This window comes from Chrysochloris asiatica, unplaced genomic scaffold (genome assembly GCF_000296735.1).
Source record: "Chrysochloris asiatica unplaced genomic scaffold, ChrAsi1.0 scaffold00128, whole genome shotgun sequence".
NCBI lineage: Eukaryota > Metazoa > Chordata > Mammalia > Afrosoricida > Chrysochloridae > Chrysochloris > Chrysochloris asiatica.
In genome coordinates this window covers 7,686,000-7,704,628 of record NW_006408646.1, presented here as the reverse complement: position 1 = coordinate 7,704,628, position 18,629 = coordinate 7,686,000, and the positions used below count along the sequence as shown (strand labels likewise).

The following is an 18,629-nucleotide window of genomic DNA, read 5'->3' as shown; positions in this document are numbered from 1 at the left end:
AGTGACAGGCTTCAACTGCTTCCATAGGAACCCATCACCAGTGTTTTTTTCTCCCACAGGGCACCTGGTGGGTTCAAACCCCGGACCTTTCCATTTACAGAAGAGTGCTTAATCATCATATCACCAAGGCTTCTAGCAAAATAGGCATTTATCAATTAGAGAGGGCTTGCTCTGTGCCAGGCCCTGGGTTAAACACTTTGCCTGGATCAGTGAAACCTCACAGTAACCTTATTACCCAGGTACTCCGTTATCCTTATCTCCTAGCTCGGTAGTTGCTTGTTTAATGTCTGTCTTCCAGGACTAGACTTTGAGCTGTGTGAGAAGGACCATAATTTTCTTGTACATTTCGGCACCCCCAAAATCTCATATAATACCTGGGAAATATTTCTTTACTAGCATGAAAATCAGAGTCCTGGTGTGGTGCTGTAGGATAAGCACTCGATCACAAGGTCAGTTTGAACCTCAAGGTTGATGGTTCAAACCCACCACCTGCTCCTTGGAACCCCTATACAGGGTAGCTATAAATCAAAATCGGCTCAATGGCACTTAACAACAGGGTGGCACAAAGAGTTAAGTGCTCAACTACTAACTGAATGTTTGGCCATTTGGATCCACTCAGAAGTGCTTGGTAAAGTAGAGGGTCAGCAAAAAAGAGAGAGATTCCCAACAAGATGGATTGGCACAGTGGCAGCAGCAATGGGCTCAAGCAGAGCCATAATGGTGAGATTGGTGCAAGACCAGGTAGTGTTTTTGTTCTGGTGTGCATAAGATTTCTTATGAGTCAGTGCCACCTTGACAGTGCCTAACACCACCACCCACCAAGTGCCTCAAAAGACAGACAGGTCTGGGGATCTGCTTTTAAAAGGTCACATCCTTGAAATCCTAATGGTGCAGCTCTACTCCGCACACCTGGGTACACCATGGGTCAGAATCAACTTGACTACAGCTAAGAAGCACGAAAATGCCTCTCCACCCAAAGTTACCCTCATCCTCGAGAACAGTTTCTCCACAGCAAACGTTTTATTACTGTGGTGAACAGCAACCATCCCTATTCCTATTGCTCCCTGGGACCCTCAGTCTACTCTCTGGGTTTTCTGATGATAAGGATCCAGAAATTCTTAAGCATTTTGTCTTCCAACTGCGTGTTGTGAGCTTTTCTCCCTGTGCTTTATGTGGACCAGCTGTTTTTCTTGATGCATTTGACTGTGGGCATTGGCAAGTAGGATTTGTCTATGCAGCCATTGGCTTTCCTTACCAGCAACTGCTGTCGGGAGAAAGTAACCACCTCCACCATTTCCCAAACTCTCCCCAAAATTGTAGAGAAATCTGGCAAGTAGTTATTGGTGTCATTCCATTCTTTTTTTAATTCTATTTTTCCAAGAACTTTTTGAAGCATCCTTGTATTTATCTAGAACCTACTAGTAGGGACACATTGCTCGACACCTGTAATACAAAATGGGAATGAGGAATGAAGATGGACATAGTTATATCCCAGCAGTGCCACAGCCTCAGTAATTAGGAATTGGGGAGAGAAGAGGGGACACGGTGGCTAAGAAATCCTGGAGCAATGGGCACCATTAAACATGGGGGAGGGATGAGATGTTGTTCTGGAAGTTTCCCTAAGGAAATGACCTCTGGGCGATGATCCCAAGGTTCTGCAGACTTCTCCGTGCCTCCACTGAATGGAACAGACCAGAATTGGATATGTAAGCAAAGGGAGCATATGGCAGAGGCAAAGGCCTTGGGCCAAACAGGACAGGGTATCAATAAGGTACTACCAGTGGCTCAGCCTTGCTGGAGCTCTTCAGGAAGCTGAGAGGGCTAACTAGAAGCTGAAGAGATGATCAGGAGCCAGGTCACCAGTGGCTTTGACAGGAGTTCTATCTTACTCTGATAGAGGGCAGCCTCTCGAGTGTTCTAAGCAGGGGAACAAAACTTGGTCTCTCCAGTTTTCTTTACCTGGTAAGAACTGCCATTTGACATTGAGAGGTATGATCTAAAGCCAGATGTTCCAATTTCAGTATAACTGGTGAGCATGCGCTATTTTTTGCAGTTTTGTTCAGGGCTGGGAGAGGGAGAGGCCTGGGATTTCTGGGAGAAGGCCCTTCCCTAGGTAGGTACATGCCACAGTCTTGCTGCAGGCAGCCTTATTCTGGCCAGCCCCCCTGCCCCTCTGCACTTGCCCTTGGTTCTTCTATGGTACCCAGGCTGTTCCTCCAGGAAACTTTCACCTATTCTCGCCCCCAGACCCTTAGCCACAAGGTGCAGAAGCATGTTTAACATGTAGACTTGGTAATTTGATGTCTTTTCCACATGGGCACATGCTGTCTCTTCAGAGAGATGACCTTGGGATGGGGGAAGCTGGTACCCTCCCTCTGAGTTGGGCATAAATTCAAGAGGCTAAGGAGGGAGACTGTGCAGGTGGCTTCTATTTAGAGGAACTTGAAGGAAGGTGAGGATTTTGACAAGAAGCAGAGAGGGGACCGTGTGAGTTAGATATGGAGTTAAGTCAGGGCACTGCTAAGAGGTATAAGCCAGCCTACCCGACTAGAAATATGGGACTCCTTAGAGAAGGCCTGGGGTGCCAGACTGGGGCTTGCCCTCAGTCCTATAGGGCAGTGCTGAAATTGGGTCCTGCTTCTGGCCCTGAGGTCTGACCGAGTGGACGTGGGGAGGGGCAAGGTACTAGATTTTTATTGAGTTCCCTAGGGAATCCTGCTGCAGGTACTTAGAGGACCACCCTTTGGGCAATTCTTCTATAAGCTCCGGAATCCTCAGGATTAGCTTGCTGGTCCTGCTGGGTTTCTGCCCACTAAGCCTCACCCTTACTCTCTGTAGCTTGTGTGGACACAGCCCAGCAGAAAGATGCATCCCTCCTACCCCACTGACCACTGAGCCACTGCCTAGATGACAGCCCCTACATGTGCCTTCCCGGTTCTGCTCCGGCAGCCCTCCGTCAGTGGCCTCTCACAGGTCACCAGCAGCCTGTACATCAGCAGCGGTGTGGCTGCCAACAACAAGCTCATGCTGTCCAGCCACCAGATCACCACAGTCATCAACGTTTCGGTGGAGGTGGTGAACACCCGCTATGAAGACATCCAATACCTGCAGGTACCAGTGGCTGATGCCCCCACCTCACGTCTCTGTGACTTCTTTGACCCCATCGCTGACCACATCCACAGTGTGGAGATGAAGCAGGGACGTACACTGCTGCATTGCGCCGCTGGCGTGAGCCGCTCGGCTGCCCTTTGCCTTGCCTACCTCATGAAATACCATGCCATGTCCTTGCTGGATGCCCACGTGTGGACCAAGTCATGCCGGCCCATCATCCGACCCAACAATGGCTTCTGGGAGCAGCTCATCCACTATGAGTTTCAGCTGTTTGGCAAGAACACCGTGCACATGGTCAACTCCCCTATGGGTATGATCCCTGATGTGTATGAGCAGGAGGTCCGTTTAATGATTCCACTTTGAGCCACTTCTGCCCCTGGGCCAGAGGCACAGACCTGCTGTTGATCTAAACTGGAATGTTCCACTTGGCTGATAGAGAAAAACCAAATGGTGCCTTTTCTAAGGGTAAGAAAAAAGGGAGGTTGGTTTTTAGCCTTGCAGTCCATGATACTTCAAGATTAAACTCACTAAATGAAAGTGATAATCTTGGTTATCTAGTACTTCTATAACAGAAAACCCACAAGTGAATGACTTTCATGAGCAAATTTATTATCTCAGAGTTTAGGAGGCTGGAAGTCCAGATTCTGGCACCATCTACAGCAGAAGGATTTCTCCACCTGTGGACTCTGGGTCTAGGAGTTTCTCCGCACCAGAACCTGGGCCCAAAAGATGTGTTCTGCTCCCAGCTATTCTTTTTTGGTGGTAGGTCCCTCTCTCTCTGCTTATTTCTGTCTCCTGTCTCCCCAGGGAAACTCTCCTTACATCCCCTTACATTGAATCAGGGCTGTGATTTCAGTAAGGACGTTGCATTCTACCATAACTGCCTTACACATGATAGACTGATCACATCAGATTATATCATGGGTGTAGTTACATGATTATGTAACTGGTAAACCACTGAGAATCCTGGCCCAGTCAAGTTGAGACATATTTTTGAGGAACACAATTTAATCCATACCATGAAAATAAGTTTTCTGTCCTATGAGTGACTGCCGAGGTCATGGCTGCTGGGGCCTGCTTAAAGAGAAGGAGACAGGTGGCGCCCAGCTCGTAGGGACCTACAGGTAGCACCCAACACACGTGGCAGCTCCAGAATCCTACAGCCTTCCTCCAGGCCAGCTAATCCAGGAAGGAATCCGTCAGAAGACCATCTCATTCTTAGCCTCTTATAGGCCAGCTAACCCAAGAAGGTATCTGCCAAAAGACCACCCAAAGCTAGAACCTTAAGCATCCTGGTACCATCTGCACTCCTTACAGGGAGCACCAGCCTGTTGGACAGGTGTCTTTCAAGTGGCGCTTCAGGAATCCTGGGAGCCTCAGACCACTCTTTTTGCACCTTCAACCTCAGTGGCCCAACTCTGATTTTCTAGGTTGGATTTACACATAAAATCCTTTTGGAAAAAAGCATTCGCTGTATAAAATTGCTTTAAAAATGTAAATGTTTGATTGTTGTTCTAGATGGCAGTGCCTGAAGATACCCTTAGCACCCCCAACAGTCTTTAGTCCCTTCTCCAGGTCACATACTGAGAGAGCAGGCCTGACCTGAAGTTCCCTCTCTTGAGCTGAGTAGAAAGCTGGAGCTACGGGCCAGGCCCATCTCTGTCACCTCCGCTCCATGTGACCTGGAGCCTCTCAGAGGTGCTCTTTCCTCACCTGTCAAGCAACGGCAGCCCTTCTGTACAGGGCAGTTGTGAGGATGACAGGGTTCCCGGTGCCCTAACCATGTGATGCTTAACCCACTGTGCCATCAGGGTTCCTATATTTACAAAGTGTTCTTTCAAAAGATCATCTCATGTGTTAAAAAAAAAAAAAAAAGGCTCCAAGTCCTTTTCCATCCAACCTTTTCCAACTTCCTATTATGTTTCATCTATGTGTGGCCAAGGGGTTTTCAGTGGAGAATACAATTCTAGTTCTCCCCAAAATGCCTTTTTAAAATCAGGGCTAGAGCCAGCTCACCAGTGGGATCTGTGGGGGTACTTGCCAGCCAGTACAAGTCAGGACCCCTAACTGTCAGCCTGGAATCTGGAAGTGTTCAGACTCTACAAGTCTCTAGGGATTTGGCTTGAGCCCAGCTATTCTAACCCAAAGGTTAACATACAGACGAAAGTACAAATGGTCCAGTAGATCCAAATGCCCTTTCCTCTCCAAACTCACCCACCCCCATGTCCACATGGGAGTATCTGGGAGCACAGTTTGGAAGGAAAAAAAGAATGAAAAGCACAGTCTAGACTGAGCCTCTTATTAGAGATGGACAAACAGGCCCAAAGACCAACCTTTCTAGGAGAAATTTAGTTAAACCATTTTTCTTAAGAAATTGGTGGTGGTTATGTGCCATGGAATCAGTTCCGACTCACAGCAAACCTGTACAGGGTTTCCAAGGCTATAAATCTTTATGGGAGCAGAATGCCTCCTCCTCAAACTGCTCACCTAGAGGTTAGCAGCCCGATTTGTAACCACTATGCTACCAGAGCTCCTTAAAGAAATTGACTTGTCTATATTTTCATTTCTAAATTAACATACTGTAATATTAATTTTTGTTGTGCTGTTGTTAAATGTTGTCTAGTCTGTTCCAACTCATATAAGCCGTGTATAGGGTTTCTGAGGAGCGGCTGGTGGGTTAGAACTGCCAAACTTGTGGTTAGTAGTCCAGTGCTTGTTCTTTAGGAGTGTAATAGTCTGTAAGTTTAACCATGTAATTGCCACTATGGTCAGGTCAGAGCAGTTCCTTCACCCTCCAAAATTCCCTTAGATCTTTGCCTCACCTGGCAAACACTGACCTGTTCTTTGTACCTATACATTTGCTTTTCCCAGAATGTCACCTAAGTGCCATCCATCATACATGATGTGACTTATATATACTGACTTCTTTCACTCAGCATAATGTCTAAGGTTTGTCCAGGTCTTACAACTGTATGGATATGCGAAGTTTCTTTTCCATTCACTCGTTGAGACGTATTTAGGTGGTTTGAGGTGATTTTGAAATAAAGTTGCTTATAAACATTTGAGCATCATTTCTTGCTTCATTTGTTCAAGATGTTGTGTATATATTTTTAAGCTAACCGCTGGGTATTTACTATTCTTGTTGCCATTAAAAATATTACACTGTTTTTGGCGAAGAGAAATATGTTCTCGTGTATATGTTGAATTTGGTATGTTGACCTTATATATGTAGCTTTGATGATAGCTTATTTATAAAATTATTCTCTTAAGGTTGTTCTGTCTGATAAGCTCTTAGAATGTGAACCACAAGGTCAGTGGTTCAAGCCCACTAGCTTCTCTATGGGAGAAAAGTGAGGCTTTCTGCTCCTGCAAAAATTTGAAGCCTTAGAGGCCCTATACAGGGTCGCTTTGAGTCAGAATCAACTTGTTAGCACTTAACAGCAACAACAACAGAAACATTTGTGTATAGATTTTTGTGTGAACATAAGTTTTCATTTCTTTAGAGTATATAGCTATGGTTGATTTCTCATATGGTAAAGGTATATTTAATTTTCTAAGAAATTGTCAAACTTTCTCATATGGATCTTTCATACATTGCAAACCTGGATTGAAATTGCATTGTATGTATGGATGGCTTTGAGTAGTAGTGACATTTTCACAATGTTAAGTCTTCCTATCCAGGAGTATTGTAGAGTCTTTCATTTTGTAGGTCTCTTGGTCTCTTGTAGTAGTGTTTTAGAGTTTTCTTTCTATAAGTCTTTTGATTCTCCGGTTAGATTGGTAATACTGTTTGGCAGTGTATGAGAGAGCCATATTTGAGGATGTCTTCACATCCATGACAATATTTGGTACTGCCATTCTGATAGGCATGTACTGACATCTCATTGCAGTTTTAATGTGCATTTCCATAATGGCTCTCAATCTCTACATCTTTACATGTGGTTAACTGCCTTTCATATATCCTCTTTGATGAAGTATTCCAATCATTTGCCCATTTTTTAGTTGAGCTGTTTGTTTCCTCACTATTGAGTTTTGAGCATTCTTTATATATTCTGGATACAAATCCCTTGTCAGATATGTAATCTGTATTTTCTCTTAGTTTGAGTTTTTTTTAGTTTTTTTAGAGGTGTCTTTCACAAGGCAAAAAATTTACATTTTGATGGAGTGTAGTTTATCCATTTTTTAATGGATCTTGCTTTTGTGAATTTATTTGTCATATCTAAGAGATCTTTGCCTAAGATCACAAAGATCATACAAAAAGATTATACTATTACTTTTTTTAGTATATGATCTTTTTGTATAAGGTATGGACTTTAGGTTGAGGTTCATTTTCATATGGATGTCCATTAGTTCCAACTGCATTTGTTGAAGAGTATACTTCCCCTCCCCCCCCCAAGTTGAATCAATTGGCCATATTTATATGGTCTATTTCTGGACTTTGTTTTTGTTCAGTATATATGTCTCTCCTTTGCCCAATAGCACACTATTTTGACTACTGTACTCTTAAAATTACTACAGTAAGTCTTAAAATTGAATAGTGTGATTCCTTCATTTCTATTCTTTTTGAACATTCTGTTGGTAATTCTTTTGCCTCTCCATATACATTTTATAAGCAGCTTGTCTATATTGACAAATCCTGCTAGGATTTTTATTGGAATTATACCAAGCAATATGGGAAGAACTAGCCTCATAAAAATTAAGTAGAAAGTATTCCCTCATGTTTTCTAGAAGATGTTGTGTAGAATTTGTTCTAGAGGTTGTGTAGAATTGTTTGCCAGGCAAGGCAAGGATCTAAAGGAATTTTGGAGGATGAAGGAACTGCTCTGACCTGATCATAGAGGTTGTATAGAATGATTTGTTCTTTAAATGGTTAAATAAAATGGACCAGTAAAACTAGTTGGGTCTGGAAATGTCTTTTTCAGAAGATTTTAATAATGAGTTCAATTCCTCTGCTAGTTATTGGACTATTCAAATTATCTGTTTCATCTTGAGTGTTTTGTTACTTTGTAGTTTTGAGGAATCCTCAAAATTTCATCTGAGTTGTCAGGGTTTTGTGTATAAGGTTGTTTGTATGAGAGAGGATGAGTCAAAAATGATTCCAACTCTGGTATGTTAAAACGCCCTTCCACATCCAAAGCTGATGACAACACTGAGCATGCACGTGGAATGCTTCTGCCAACTAGATGAGTGACAGTGGTTTATGTGGCAAATCATATGCAAATCAGCCATGGCTCTGCCTAAGAAACAATCCACAACAGACTTACTTGGGTTTCGATAAGTTTGTGTGAGATGACTACCGAAACAACTCACAGAAGAGCATAAACAGAGATATTTGGACATCTGCAAACAAAATTTTGACCTATATTCGAAGAGAGTGGGTTTGCTTTGTATGTTTTCAATAAAAATAAATATTTAAATTTTTTTTTAAGTTTCTTTACCGGTGATGCATCACTCTGAGCCTGAGAATAAACAGCAGAGTATGGAATGGAAACATCCTCAATTGCTGACCAAGAAAAAGTTCAAAAGTCAACCATCAGCTGGATAATTGATGCTTACAGTTTTCTGGGATTCTCAAGGACCAGTATTGGAATACTATCTGGAGAAACACCAATAGTCAACAATGCTTGTTGCAATGAGATGCTCACTGAAGATCTGAAGCCTAAATTTCAGATTAAATCCAAGGGCTTTGTGATCTTGCATGATGATGCACATCGCACACCTCTGCCCACCCTGTTGACACGCTGCAAAAACTTCATTTTGAGGTGTTAAAGCACCCTCCCTATAGTCCTGATCTTGCTCCATCGGATTTTACCTGTTGTGGATTATTAAGAAGTATGTTGTTTAACTTCCTATCATTTGGAATTTCACAGCTTTTAAGGTCACATGTGATTAGGTATACCCAATAATCCAGGGGAATCTCCCTACCACAGATAATTGCTATTGTATCCTCAAGTTCACTGGCACTTTCCTCTGTCATTTCCATTCTGCTACTAAGGTTACTCAAGGAGCTCTGGTAGTGTAATGGTTACGAGTCAGGCTGCCAGTCTCAAGGTCAGCAGTTCAAAACTACCAACAGTTCCGTGGGAGAAAGATGAGGCATTCTACTCCTGTAAAGATTTACAGCCTCAGAAGGAAACCCTGTGCAGGGTCACTACGAGTCAGAACCGACTCCACAGTACTTAACAACAACAACTAAGGTCACTCAGTGAAATTTTGATTTGCAAATATTCATTTTTGTTGAAAAAATACACAGCAAACCCACTCCCATTCTGCAGTTTGTAGACATAATAATCAGTGAAGTGGCATTGGTTACATTCTTCAAATATGTTAGCATTCCCATTATTTCTGCTCTAGCTGTTTCACTTCCATTTACTTAATTCCCCAATCTTCTCAACTATACTTTAAAATAGTTGTTGACCCTTTGGTTATGTATAGATTTTTTTTTTTTTTTTAAATAATAGAATGCTTAAGTATGACACTCTTTACTCTTTGAGCTAAACTGTTAGAAATGTATGAGGGGCTTCCATCTGTTAATTCAATTTTCCACAAACTTTTTGGTTCCCCTTGTATTTCACTTTTATGAAGTTATTTGTTTTTGGTTTCTCATACATTTGTTGATATTTTTGATAATATGTCATTAAAAAAAATTAGATCCAAAAGCTTTGATTCCAAGAACTGTATAGTTTTAGATTTAACATTTAAATCTTTAATCCATTTTACATTAAATGGGTTTTATGTAGGACATCTTAATTTCGTTTTTCTGCACTTGGAAAACTAAAAAAAAAATCTAGTTTTCCAGCACCATTTGTTGAAGAGACTGTTCCTTCCCGGATTAAATGGATTTGACTCTTTGGTTCAATACCAATTAACAATAGATGTTTGGTTTATTTCTGGGTTTTCAATTCTGTTCTATTGGTCTATACCAGTACCAGGCTGTTTTGATTACTGTAGCTGTGTACTATGTTGGGAAGTCAGAAAGTGTGAGACCTGATTTATTGTTCTTCAAAATAGTTTTGGCTGTTTGGGATCTCTTGTCTTTCCATATAAAATTGAGGATTAATTTTACCATTTATAAAGAATGCTCTTGGAATTTTTATTGGGATTACATTGTATCTACAGATTACTTTAGATAGTATTGACATCTGGTTGTATTAAGTCTCCCAATTTAGTCTATTTCAACAGTGTTTTATAATTTTCATTGGTATTTCGTTACTGAGTAAATTTATACCTAGATATTTTATTATTTTAGCTGCTTTTGTAAATGGAGTTGTTTTGTAAATCTCCTTTTCAAATTTCTCACTGCTGGTTTATAGAAACCCAACTGATTTTTGTGTGTTGTCCTTGTGTCCTGCAACTTTGCCAAATTTCTCTGTTTGTTCTAGAAGCTTTTTAGTAGACTCTTTGGGATTCTCTATATATAGGATCGTGTCATCTGATAATAGAGATCATTTTACCTATTCCTTTCCAGTTTGGTTGGATTTAATTTCTTTTTCTTATATAATTGCTCTGGCTAGGATTTCCAATACAATATTGAATGAGAGTGGTGAGTGTAGGCATCCTTGTCTTATTCCTGTTTTCAAAGGGAAAGTTTTCAATTTTTTTTCAATGAGTACAAGATTGACTATTGGTTTTTCATAAATGGCCTTAATCATATTGAGAAACTTCCCTACTCTTCCTATCTTGTTTAGAGTTTTTAATCAAGAAAGGGTGTTGGATTTTATCAAATGCCTTTTCTGTGTCAACTGAAATGATCATGTTTCTTCTCCTGTGTTCTATTAATTTGGTGTAGAATGTTGATTTTCTGATATTAAACCAGCCACTTGATTTATCATGATGTGTAATTATTTTAATGTGCTGTTAGATTCTGTTTGTTAATATTCTGTTGAGATTATTGGCATTTATATTCAGAAGGAATATTGGTCTGTAGTTTTCTTGTGGTGTCTTTGTCTGGATTTTAGTGCCAGGGTAATGCTGACTTCATAGGAAGAATCAGGGCTTATTCCTTCTTCCTCTACTTTTGGGAAGAGTTAGAACAGGATTGGTATCAGTTCTCCTGAAAATGTTTGATCGAATTCCCCAGAGAAGCCATCTGATTCCAGACTTTGTTGGGAGGTTTTGTATTGCTCATTCAATCTATTTGTTTGTTATACGTCTGTTGCGGTTTTCTACTTCCTTTTGAGTTCATTTAGATAGGTTATATGCTTCTAGGAATCTGTCCATTTCATCAGAATTACCTATTTTGTTGGCGTACATTTGTTCCTAGTATTCTGTTGTCATTTATACTTCAGTTGAGTTGCTTGTAATGTCTCCACTTTCATTTCTTTTTTTGATTATTTGCATTTTCTCTCTCAATTTCTTTTCCAAGACATTTGTCAAATTTATTAATCTTCTGAAAGAACTAACTTATGGATTTGTTGAGTTTCTACTGTTTGTGTCCTATCTAGCAGTTTTAGGTTAGTTAACTTGTTTTCTAGTTCTTCAAGTTATAGAGTTAGACTATCTATTTGAGACCTTTCTTCTTTTTAAAGTAGACATTTATTGCCATAAATTTTTCTATGAGAGCTGCCTTTGCTGTATCCCATAAGTTTTGGTATGGCGTGTTTTCATTTTTATTTAGCTTCAGCTTTTATTATTATTATTATACTCTTGATTTCGTCCTTGACCCTATAATTATTTAATTGTGCATTGCTTAATTTAATGAATCTGTGTTTTAAAATTTTTCTTCTGCTGTTAATTTCTAATATTATTCCTTTGCAGTCAGAAAAGATACTTTGTATAATTCCGCCTTTTTAAATGTGTTGAGACTTGTTTTGTGGCTTCGCATTTGGTCCATGTGCACAGGAGAAAAATGTGTATTATTCTGATGATGGGTAAATTCCATGTTTATGAATACATGATTCACAGACAATCCTTTAATGTTATGTTAATTTGCCCTCACTTTGAAACAATTGAACCAACCCCTACTTGCAAGAAATTCTTCATCACAGCTACTTTCACTTGATGCATGTGAATCATTGAAAAGGTTATGGGCCTGTTCTTGTACTGATCTCCCTGCCATCAAGTCAATTCCAACTCACAGCAACCCTTCATAGGGTTTCTGAGGATGTAAATCTTTACAGCAAAATAAAGCCTCATTTTTCTCCCCTGAAGTGGCTGGTGGGTTTGAACTGTCGACCTTGCAATTAGCAGTCCAGAAATAAGGCTAAATAATAACTTTTATGCATATATTATGACTTACCTACAAATTCAACTTAAAGACATACAAGCAGCTCTCATTTATAACCCAGGAAATGTCTGTATGTCCATTAGATCGAATTGTCTTATCCTATTATTTAAATCCTTTGTGTGATCTCAGGAGCCCTGGTGTAGTGTTGTGGGTTAATACGCTGGACTGCAAAGTCAGCTTGAACTGCAAAGTTGGTGGTTCAGGCTCACCAGTTGGTCTTCGGAAAACCTATACAGGGTTGCTATGAGTTGGATCCGACTCAATGGTACTTAACAACAAATGTGTCCTTACTGATACTCTTTTTAGTTGTTTTGTCCTGAATTGAAAGCGGTAGATTGTAGTCCCTAACTTCTATTGTGAAGTTAAATATTATTCCTTTCATATTGGTCAATATTTGTTTCATATATTTTGGAGCACTGATATTGCTATTTTTGTTAAGTGCCATCGAGTTAGTTCTGACTTTATAGGATTTCCGAGGAGCAGCGGATGAGTTGAACCACCAACCTTGCAGTTAAAACCAACTTTATGGTCAAGTGTTTACTCTACAGTGCCACACTGATGTTGTTGTTATTGTTGTTAAGTGCTTTCAGGTTGGTTCTGACTCATACAGACCCTGTATATGGTTTCCAAGGAGCAGCTGGTGAGTTTGAACCACTAACCTTGCGGTTCAAACTGACCTTGTGGTCCAGTGCATTATCCTCAGCACCACACCAGGATTTACAATTGTTATGTCTTCTTTGTAATTTTTAAAATGTTTTATTGTGAAATATGTGATAGTTTACATGGGAGAACATTAGCTTTACATTCATCCTATTGTATATCATTTCACTGCCATGGTTACAATCCCCTCCATGTATCATCAACCAACCAAAGCGTATCCCTGCAAGCCTGCCCCCTGGTCATCAGCACACGGTCTCTCTCCCTCTCTGGGTCTAGAGTCCTCAGCCGCTCCATCTCTCCACGTCATCGTCTCTGCCTCCATCTTTGGCGTCACTGCTTCTTTGGGTGGGGTCTCTTCTCCCTTGATGGTTCCAGGGACCTCGGTTCCTGGACTGCATAGTCAATCACTCCCTTCCTTTTGCTACAAAACGTCCACCTTTACATTTCCAACCCTTGCAGTCAGTCCTGAAAACAGTTATTCACTATTGTATCGCAAGGGACCTATCCCCATCTCCTTTCATTAGCCCCGCCCAGACAGATTGGATACTACTCAGTGGAGATTCTACCCTCCTCCGCACCCTCTGGATCTAGGCTCCTTCTTGAAAGCTTGTAAGCCAGTCACTTGTTGCTTTTGTAACTCCCCCATTTTGGGTAGCCAGTGTCCAAGTTGCCCATCCCTGTCTACTCTGTGTATGGAGGGGGTGGAAATGACCCTCACTGTAAAGATTTGATTCCTCTTTTGAGCTACTACATCCATAGGTGTAGGTAAAATTCATCAAATTGTATCAGATTTCTCTTTTTTCCTCCTCTTATTTCTTCTTCTAGTTGAGCTCTGATCATCCAGTCACTGAAGCCAGGTTAAGTGGGTATTATCTGCAAGTGTGGATATTCTTATGCATATGCCCTCTCTTCTTATGAGCTGGATGCTTCACTCTCCACTCTAGTCCTCTGTGGCTATGTCACTGAATTTGGGCGCAAGAGTCCCCAGGTCTTGCCACACTGCTGGCAAACCAGGTCTCCATCTGGGTTCACAGGAGTCTATTGACTGTTGTAGGGCTTAGCTTGCAGCTTCATTGTTGTTTTTCCCTCACTTCCCTTTATCGGTGACAAACGTCACCAATCAGAGTGCATGTCTGCTCGTGTTCCCATTGAGTCTTAGTCTTGGAAGGGGGTTTGCCCTGAGGGGACCTGACCACTTGCCTTGATGTTTCCTGGGCGAGCAATCTTGCTTGTTCTTGTAGTAATCAGTTGGGCTGCCATTATTGTTTTGTATTTTTCCTGTCAGGTCTTTCTTTCAAGAAGTATCATCTGTTCTTTTATTCGGTTCAGGCTGGTCTGCTTGTCCTTTCAAGTGGACATTTCCCACGTCAGAAGATTCTGGGTGAGGTTGAGGATTCCACCTATGGTCTTATGTAATGCAGAGGCTCCGCAGGAAGCCTCCTTCACTGGGCACATTGTAGCCCCATTTTAGGTATTCTAATCAGTTATAGGCAGAAGACGGACTTACAGGCTTTCTATGGTGATATTTCTGGCTATTCCTTCCTTTCCCCATTAAGCATCTTGGTGAAGTGTTTGTTCATGTCCTCTGCCCATTTTTTAATTGGGTTATTTGTCTTTTTCTTATAGAGGTGTTGTAATTTCCTATACATTTTAGAAATAAGTCCCTTGTCTGATGTGTCATTGCAAAAGATTTTTTTCCCATTCTGTGGGTTCCCTTTTTACTCTTTAGTTGAAGTCTTTTGATGCACATAAGTTTTTAATTTTTAGTATGTCCCACTCATCTATTTTGTCTATTTTTGTTTGTGTTGTTTTCAAAATGTTTGGTAGTCTGTATACTTCCTGAATTAGTGCCCTCACATTTGTCCCTATTTTTTCATTGATGGCCTTCATAATTTTGGGATTCACATTTAGGTCTTTAATCCATGCTGAGGTGGTTTTTCATTATGTCTTCTTGATGAATTATTACTATGTAATGCCCTTCTTTATCTCTTATATTATGATTTAGAGTCTATTTTATCTGATATCAATATAGCAACTTCTGCTTTTTTGGTTATTAGTTGCATGAAATATTCTTTTCCATCCTTTTGTTTTTAGTCCATATCCTTGTGTCTAAGGCATGTCATTTGCAAGCAGCTTAAAGATGGGTCATGTTTTTGTGCAGTCTGTCACTCTCGGCCTTTTGAATGGGGACCTTAGGTCATTTATATTTAAGGTAATTACTGAAAATGAAGTACCTACTTCATTCATTTTGCTGTGTTTTTGTCCCATTAGTACCATATTTCAGTTATATTTTGTGTTTTTTACATGTGTTGAACCATTCTGACCTACGTATTTCTTAGTGGTTGCCACAAATATTACATTGAACGGTTTACATTGAGTTCAGCTTGCTACTAACATTTAACATACAAATAAATAACAAGTAGCACATACCGTTAACATACTAAAACTCTATTCCTGTATGGGAGTCCTGGAGTGGCACTGTGGGTTAATGCGCTAGATTGCAAAGCCATCTGAACTGCAAGGTTGGTGGATCAATCTCACCAGCTGCTCCTTGGAAACCCTATACAGGGTCACTATGGGCCGGAATCGACTCGACAGCGCTTAACAACAACGACCCTTCTTTATGTTAATGAGCTTCCGATTATATCATTATATATCCTGTACCTTATAGGTTCCATTTTTATTTTATTAATTTCTTAGGCACTTGATGTTGTATTGCTTGTGAAGCATAGCTGTTTAGCTTTTGAGTTTACCTCCTGAAAATGCCATATACTTGTTCCTTATATTTGAATTCTAAATTTCTTTTTTAAGTTCTAAAATTTCTATTGGTTGTTTTCTGTGTTTCTTTTCTCTTTTGATAATACTTTCTGTGTTTCTGTTTATTTCAAGCGTGTTCATTCTTCTTGGAGCATGATTATAATAGCTGTTTCAAAGTTTTTGATAATTTCAACATTAGGGTCCTCTTATGTTGTGTATAGGATCACTGTGAGTCAGTACCGACTCAATGGCACCTAACAACAACAACAGGGTTCATACTGGTTCTTGGTCTATATTGTCATTTTCGATTGTATCCTTGACCATTTTGAATGTACCAACTCCTCATTTATGGATCTGGTTAGATTCCAAAGATCAGGTTGTTATGCAAAATCAGCGTTACACTGGAATCGAAGGCCATGCTTCGTCTTTGACACACACACATACACACCCCCGTCACTCACTGCCTGTTGGACATCCCTGACACATTTCAAGATGCATGTAGTAGGGTTGGCCCCCACTTCCCTGGGGCCTGCAGGGGCTGGGTTTTGCCTACTGCCTGCCCACCATGGACAGGTACTTTGCACAGCCTCTTTTCTCTCCTTCTTCCCACCCCCAACCCCCACCATCAACCTCCTCAGCACCTTTGGACCCTCACTTCACCTCCCTCTGCCCACCCACAGCCTCATGTCATCCTACTGCCACCCTGAACCCCTCGGGTCCAGACCAAGATGTAGTGAATGAATGAGAGGTGTTGTCCCACAGTACCATCCCTTGTATGGCCCAGTCATTGCCAGGGTCTCCAATATGTAGCTCAGGGTGGTCCACAGAGAGCACCCCAGGCACAGCCACAGCCCTTGGTGAGGTTGAGATCATTGGAGGCATCACCTGAGAATTTATTCAAAGGTGATGTGAATACAATAAATGTCGGATACGGAGATAACTTAATAAGTAAGGAATAGTTGTGTTCTGTTACGAGACTCTGGGTCTTGTTTAAATCCTGTGAAAATATAGAGGTTTTATTGCAAGAAACAACTCATTTAAGTTTCGTTCTTATCTACCTTCTTGGGACTGTATTTCCATTATCAGTTCAGTTTTAAAAGCTTTTACAATATAATTTGGATCTGCCCTGAGCTTGTGCTCCCCAGGGGCCAGTCTGAAACCCAGGTAGTCCTTGGAATGATTCTACGCATTCATTTGCAACTTTATAGTAGCCAGTTTTTCAAGCTGTTAGTAGTCCACAGTCTCCTCTGTACTCTACTTTTCAAGACCTTTCTGATGTTGGTGCTTTCACTGGAAAGCAGAGGCTGTAGTTCTCTGCACTGCCACACATCATCTGTGAGTGGTCAGCTCTAGGGCCAAGTAATAGGAAGAAGAGAGAGAAAAGACATTGGGGCACCCAACAACAGAATATATATTCTTCTCAAGTGCATCTGGAACGTTTTCCAGGATAGGCCACAAAACAAACATCAATAGATTGAAGATGAATCATAAAAAAACACAAAAACATGGTCTTCAACCACATTGGAATAAAATTAGATATCTTTAGCAGAAAAAACACAAGAAACTCACAGATAGGTGAAAATTAAACAGTGTACTTCTAAACAACTAGTGGTTCAAATGAGAAATCTTAAGAAAAATCAGAAAGTACTGTAAGATAAATGGAAAGTATTCATTCAGCATGCCCAAACTTGAGAGGTGTGCTTTAAGGGAAATGTGTAGCTATAACTGCTTAAAGTAAACAAAAAGAAAGACTTCACATCAATAATCTAACTTTTCATGTTTTGGCACTAGTAAAAGAAAATTAAACTAAACATGAACAAGTAAAAGGAAGAAGATAATAAAAATTTGAGTAGAAATTAATAACATAAAGAGAGTGAGAGAAATATGTAGTTGTTCCTTTGGAAACATCAACATAATTGATAAACCTTTAGCTGGATAGACAAAAGAGAAAGAGTCCTCAAATTATTAGAATAAGAACTGAAAGGGGAAACATTACTACCAACCTTACAAAAAGAACAAGGATTATGATGAGATACTGTGAATCGCTGTACACCAGCAAAGGATGGGCAAATTCCTAGAAGGACACAAAGTACCCAAACAAACTCAAGTATAAACACGCAATGTGAGTAATACCAAAATAAGTAAAGAGCTTGAATCAATAATATATATATAAAAGAAAAGCCCAGACCTAGAGAACTTGACCACCAAATTCAACTAACATTCAATGAATTAATACTTATTCTTCACAAACCCTTTCAGAAAACAGAAGAGGAAGGAACACTTCTCAACTCACTTTGTGTGGCCAATATTACACTGATATCAAAACTAAACAAAGACATCACAAGAAAAGGAAACAATAGACCACTATCTCTTAAGAATATGAACACAAACATCCTCATCAAAATACTAGCAAATCCAGCAACAGAAAAACAATTACACACTATGACCAAGTGGGATTTGGCTCAGGGATGCAAGATTGGTTAAACATCTAAAAACCAATTGATGTAGTGCATCATACCAATGACATCACATACTTTATCAATGGACAGAGAGAATGGACAGAGAAAAAAAAATTGACAAAATCCAGCACTTTTTCATGGAAAAAAAGCAACAACAAAAAAAGCCCTCAACAGACGGGGAATAGAAATGGACGTGCTCAACCCAAAAAAGAACACCTATGAAAAAAATCACAGTTAAAAATACCCCCACAGGAAGTGAGGGAAAAACAGCAATGAAGCGGCAAGATAAGACCTACAATGTTCAATAGACTCTTGTGAACCCGGGTAGAGACCTGGTTGGCCAGCAGTGTAGCAAGACCTGGGGAACTCTTGGGCCCAGAGTCAGTGACACAGCCACAGAAGACTGGAGTGGAGAG

The 18,629-nt window shown here is 40.5% G+C and overlaps 1 protein-coding gene across 1 annotated transcript; it reads left to right on the top strand.

Annotated features, from left to right (window-relative positions):
• Window positions 1-2,850: 2,850 nt before the first annotated feature.
• DUSP18 (dual specificity phosphatase 18) lies at window positions 2,851-3,478 on the top strand. The gene has a single exon (XM_006869253.1). It carries the CDS (start codon window positions 2,908-2,910, stop codon window positions 3,472-3,474), a length of 567 nt encoding a protein of 188 aa, XP_006869315.1. The 5' UTR covers window positions 2,851-2,907; the 3' UTR covers window positions 3,475-3,478.
• The last annotated feature ends 15,151 nt before the right edge of the window (window positions 3,479-18,629 follow it).

What these genes read in the sequence shown, in the direction of transcription:
- DUSP18 (XM_006869253.1), top strand. Translation starts at nt 2,908, where the DNA reads ATGACAGCCCCTACATGTGCCTTCCCGGTTCTGCTCCGGCAGCCCTCC.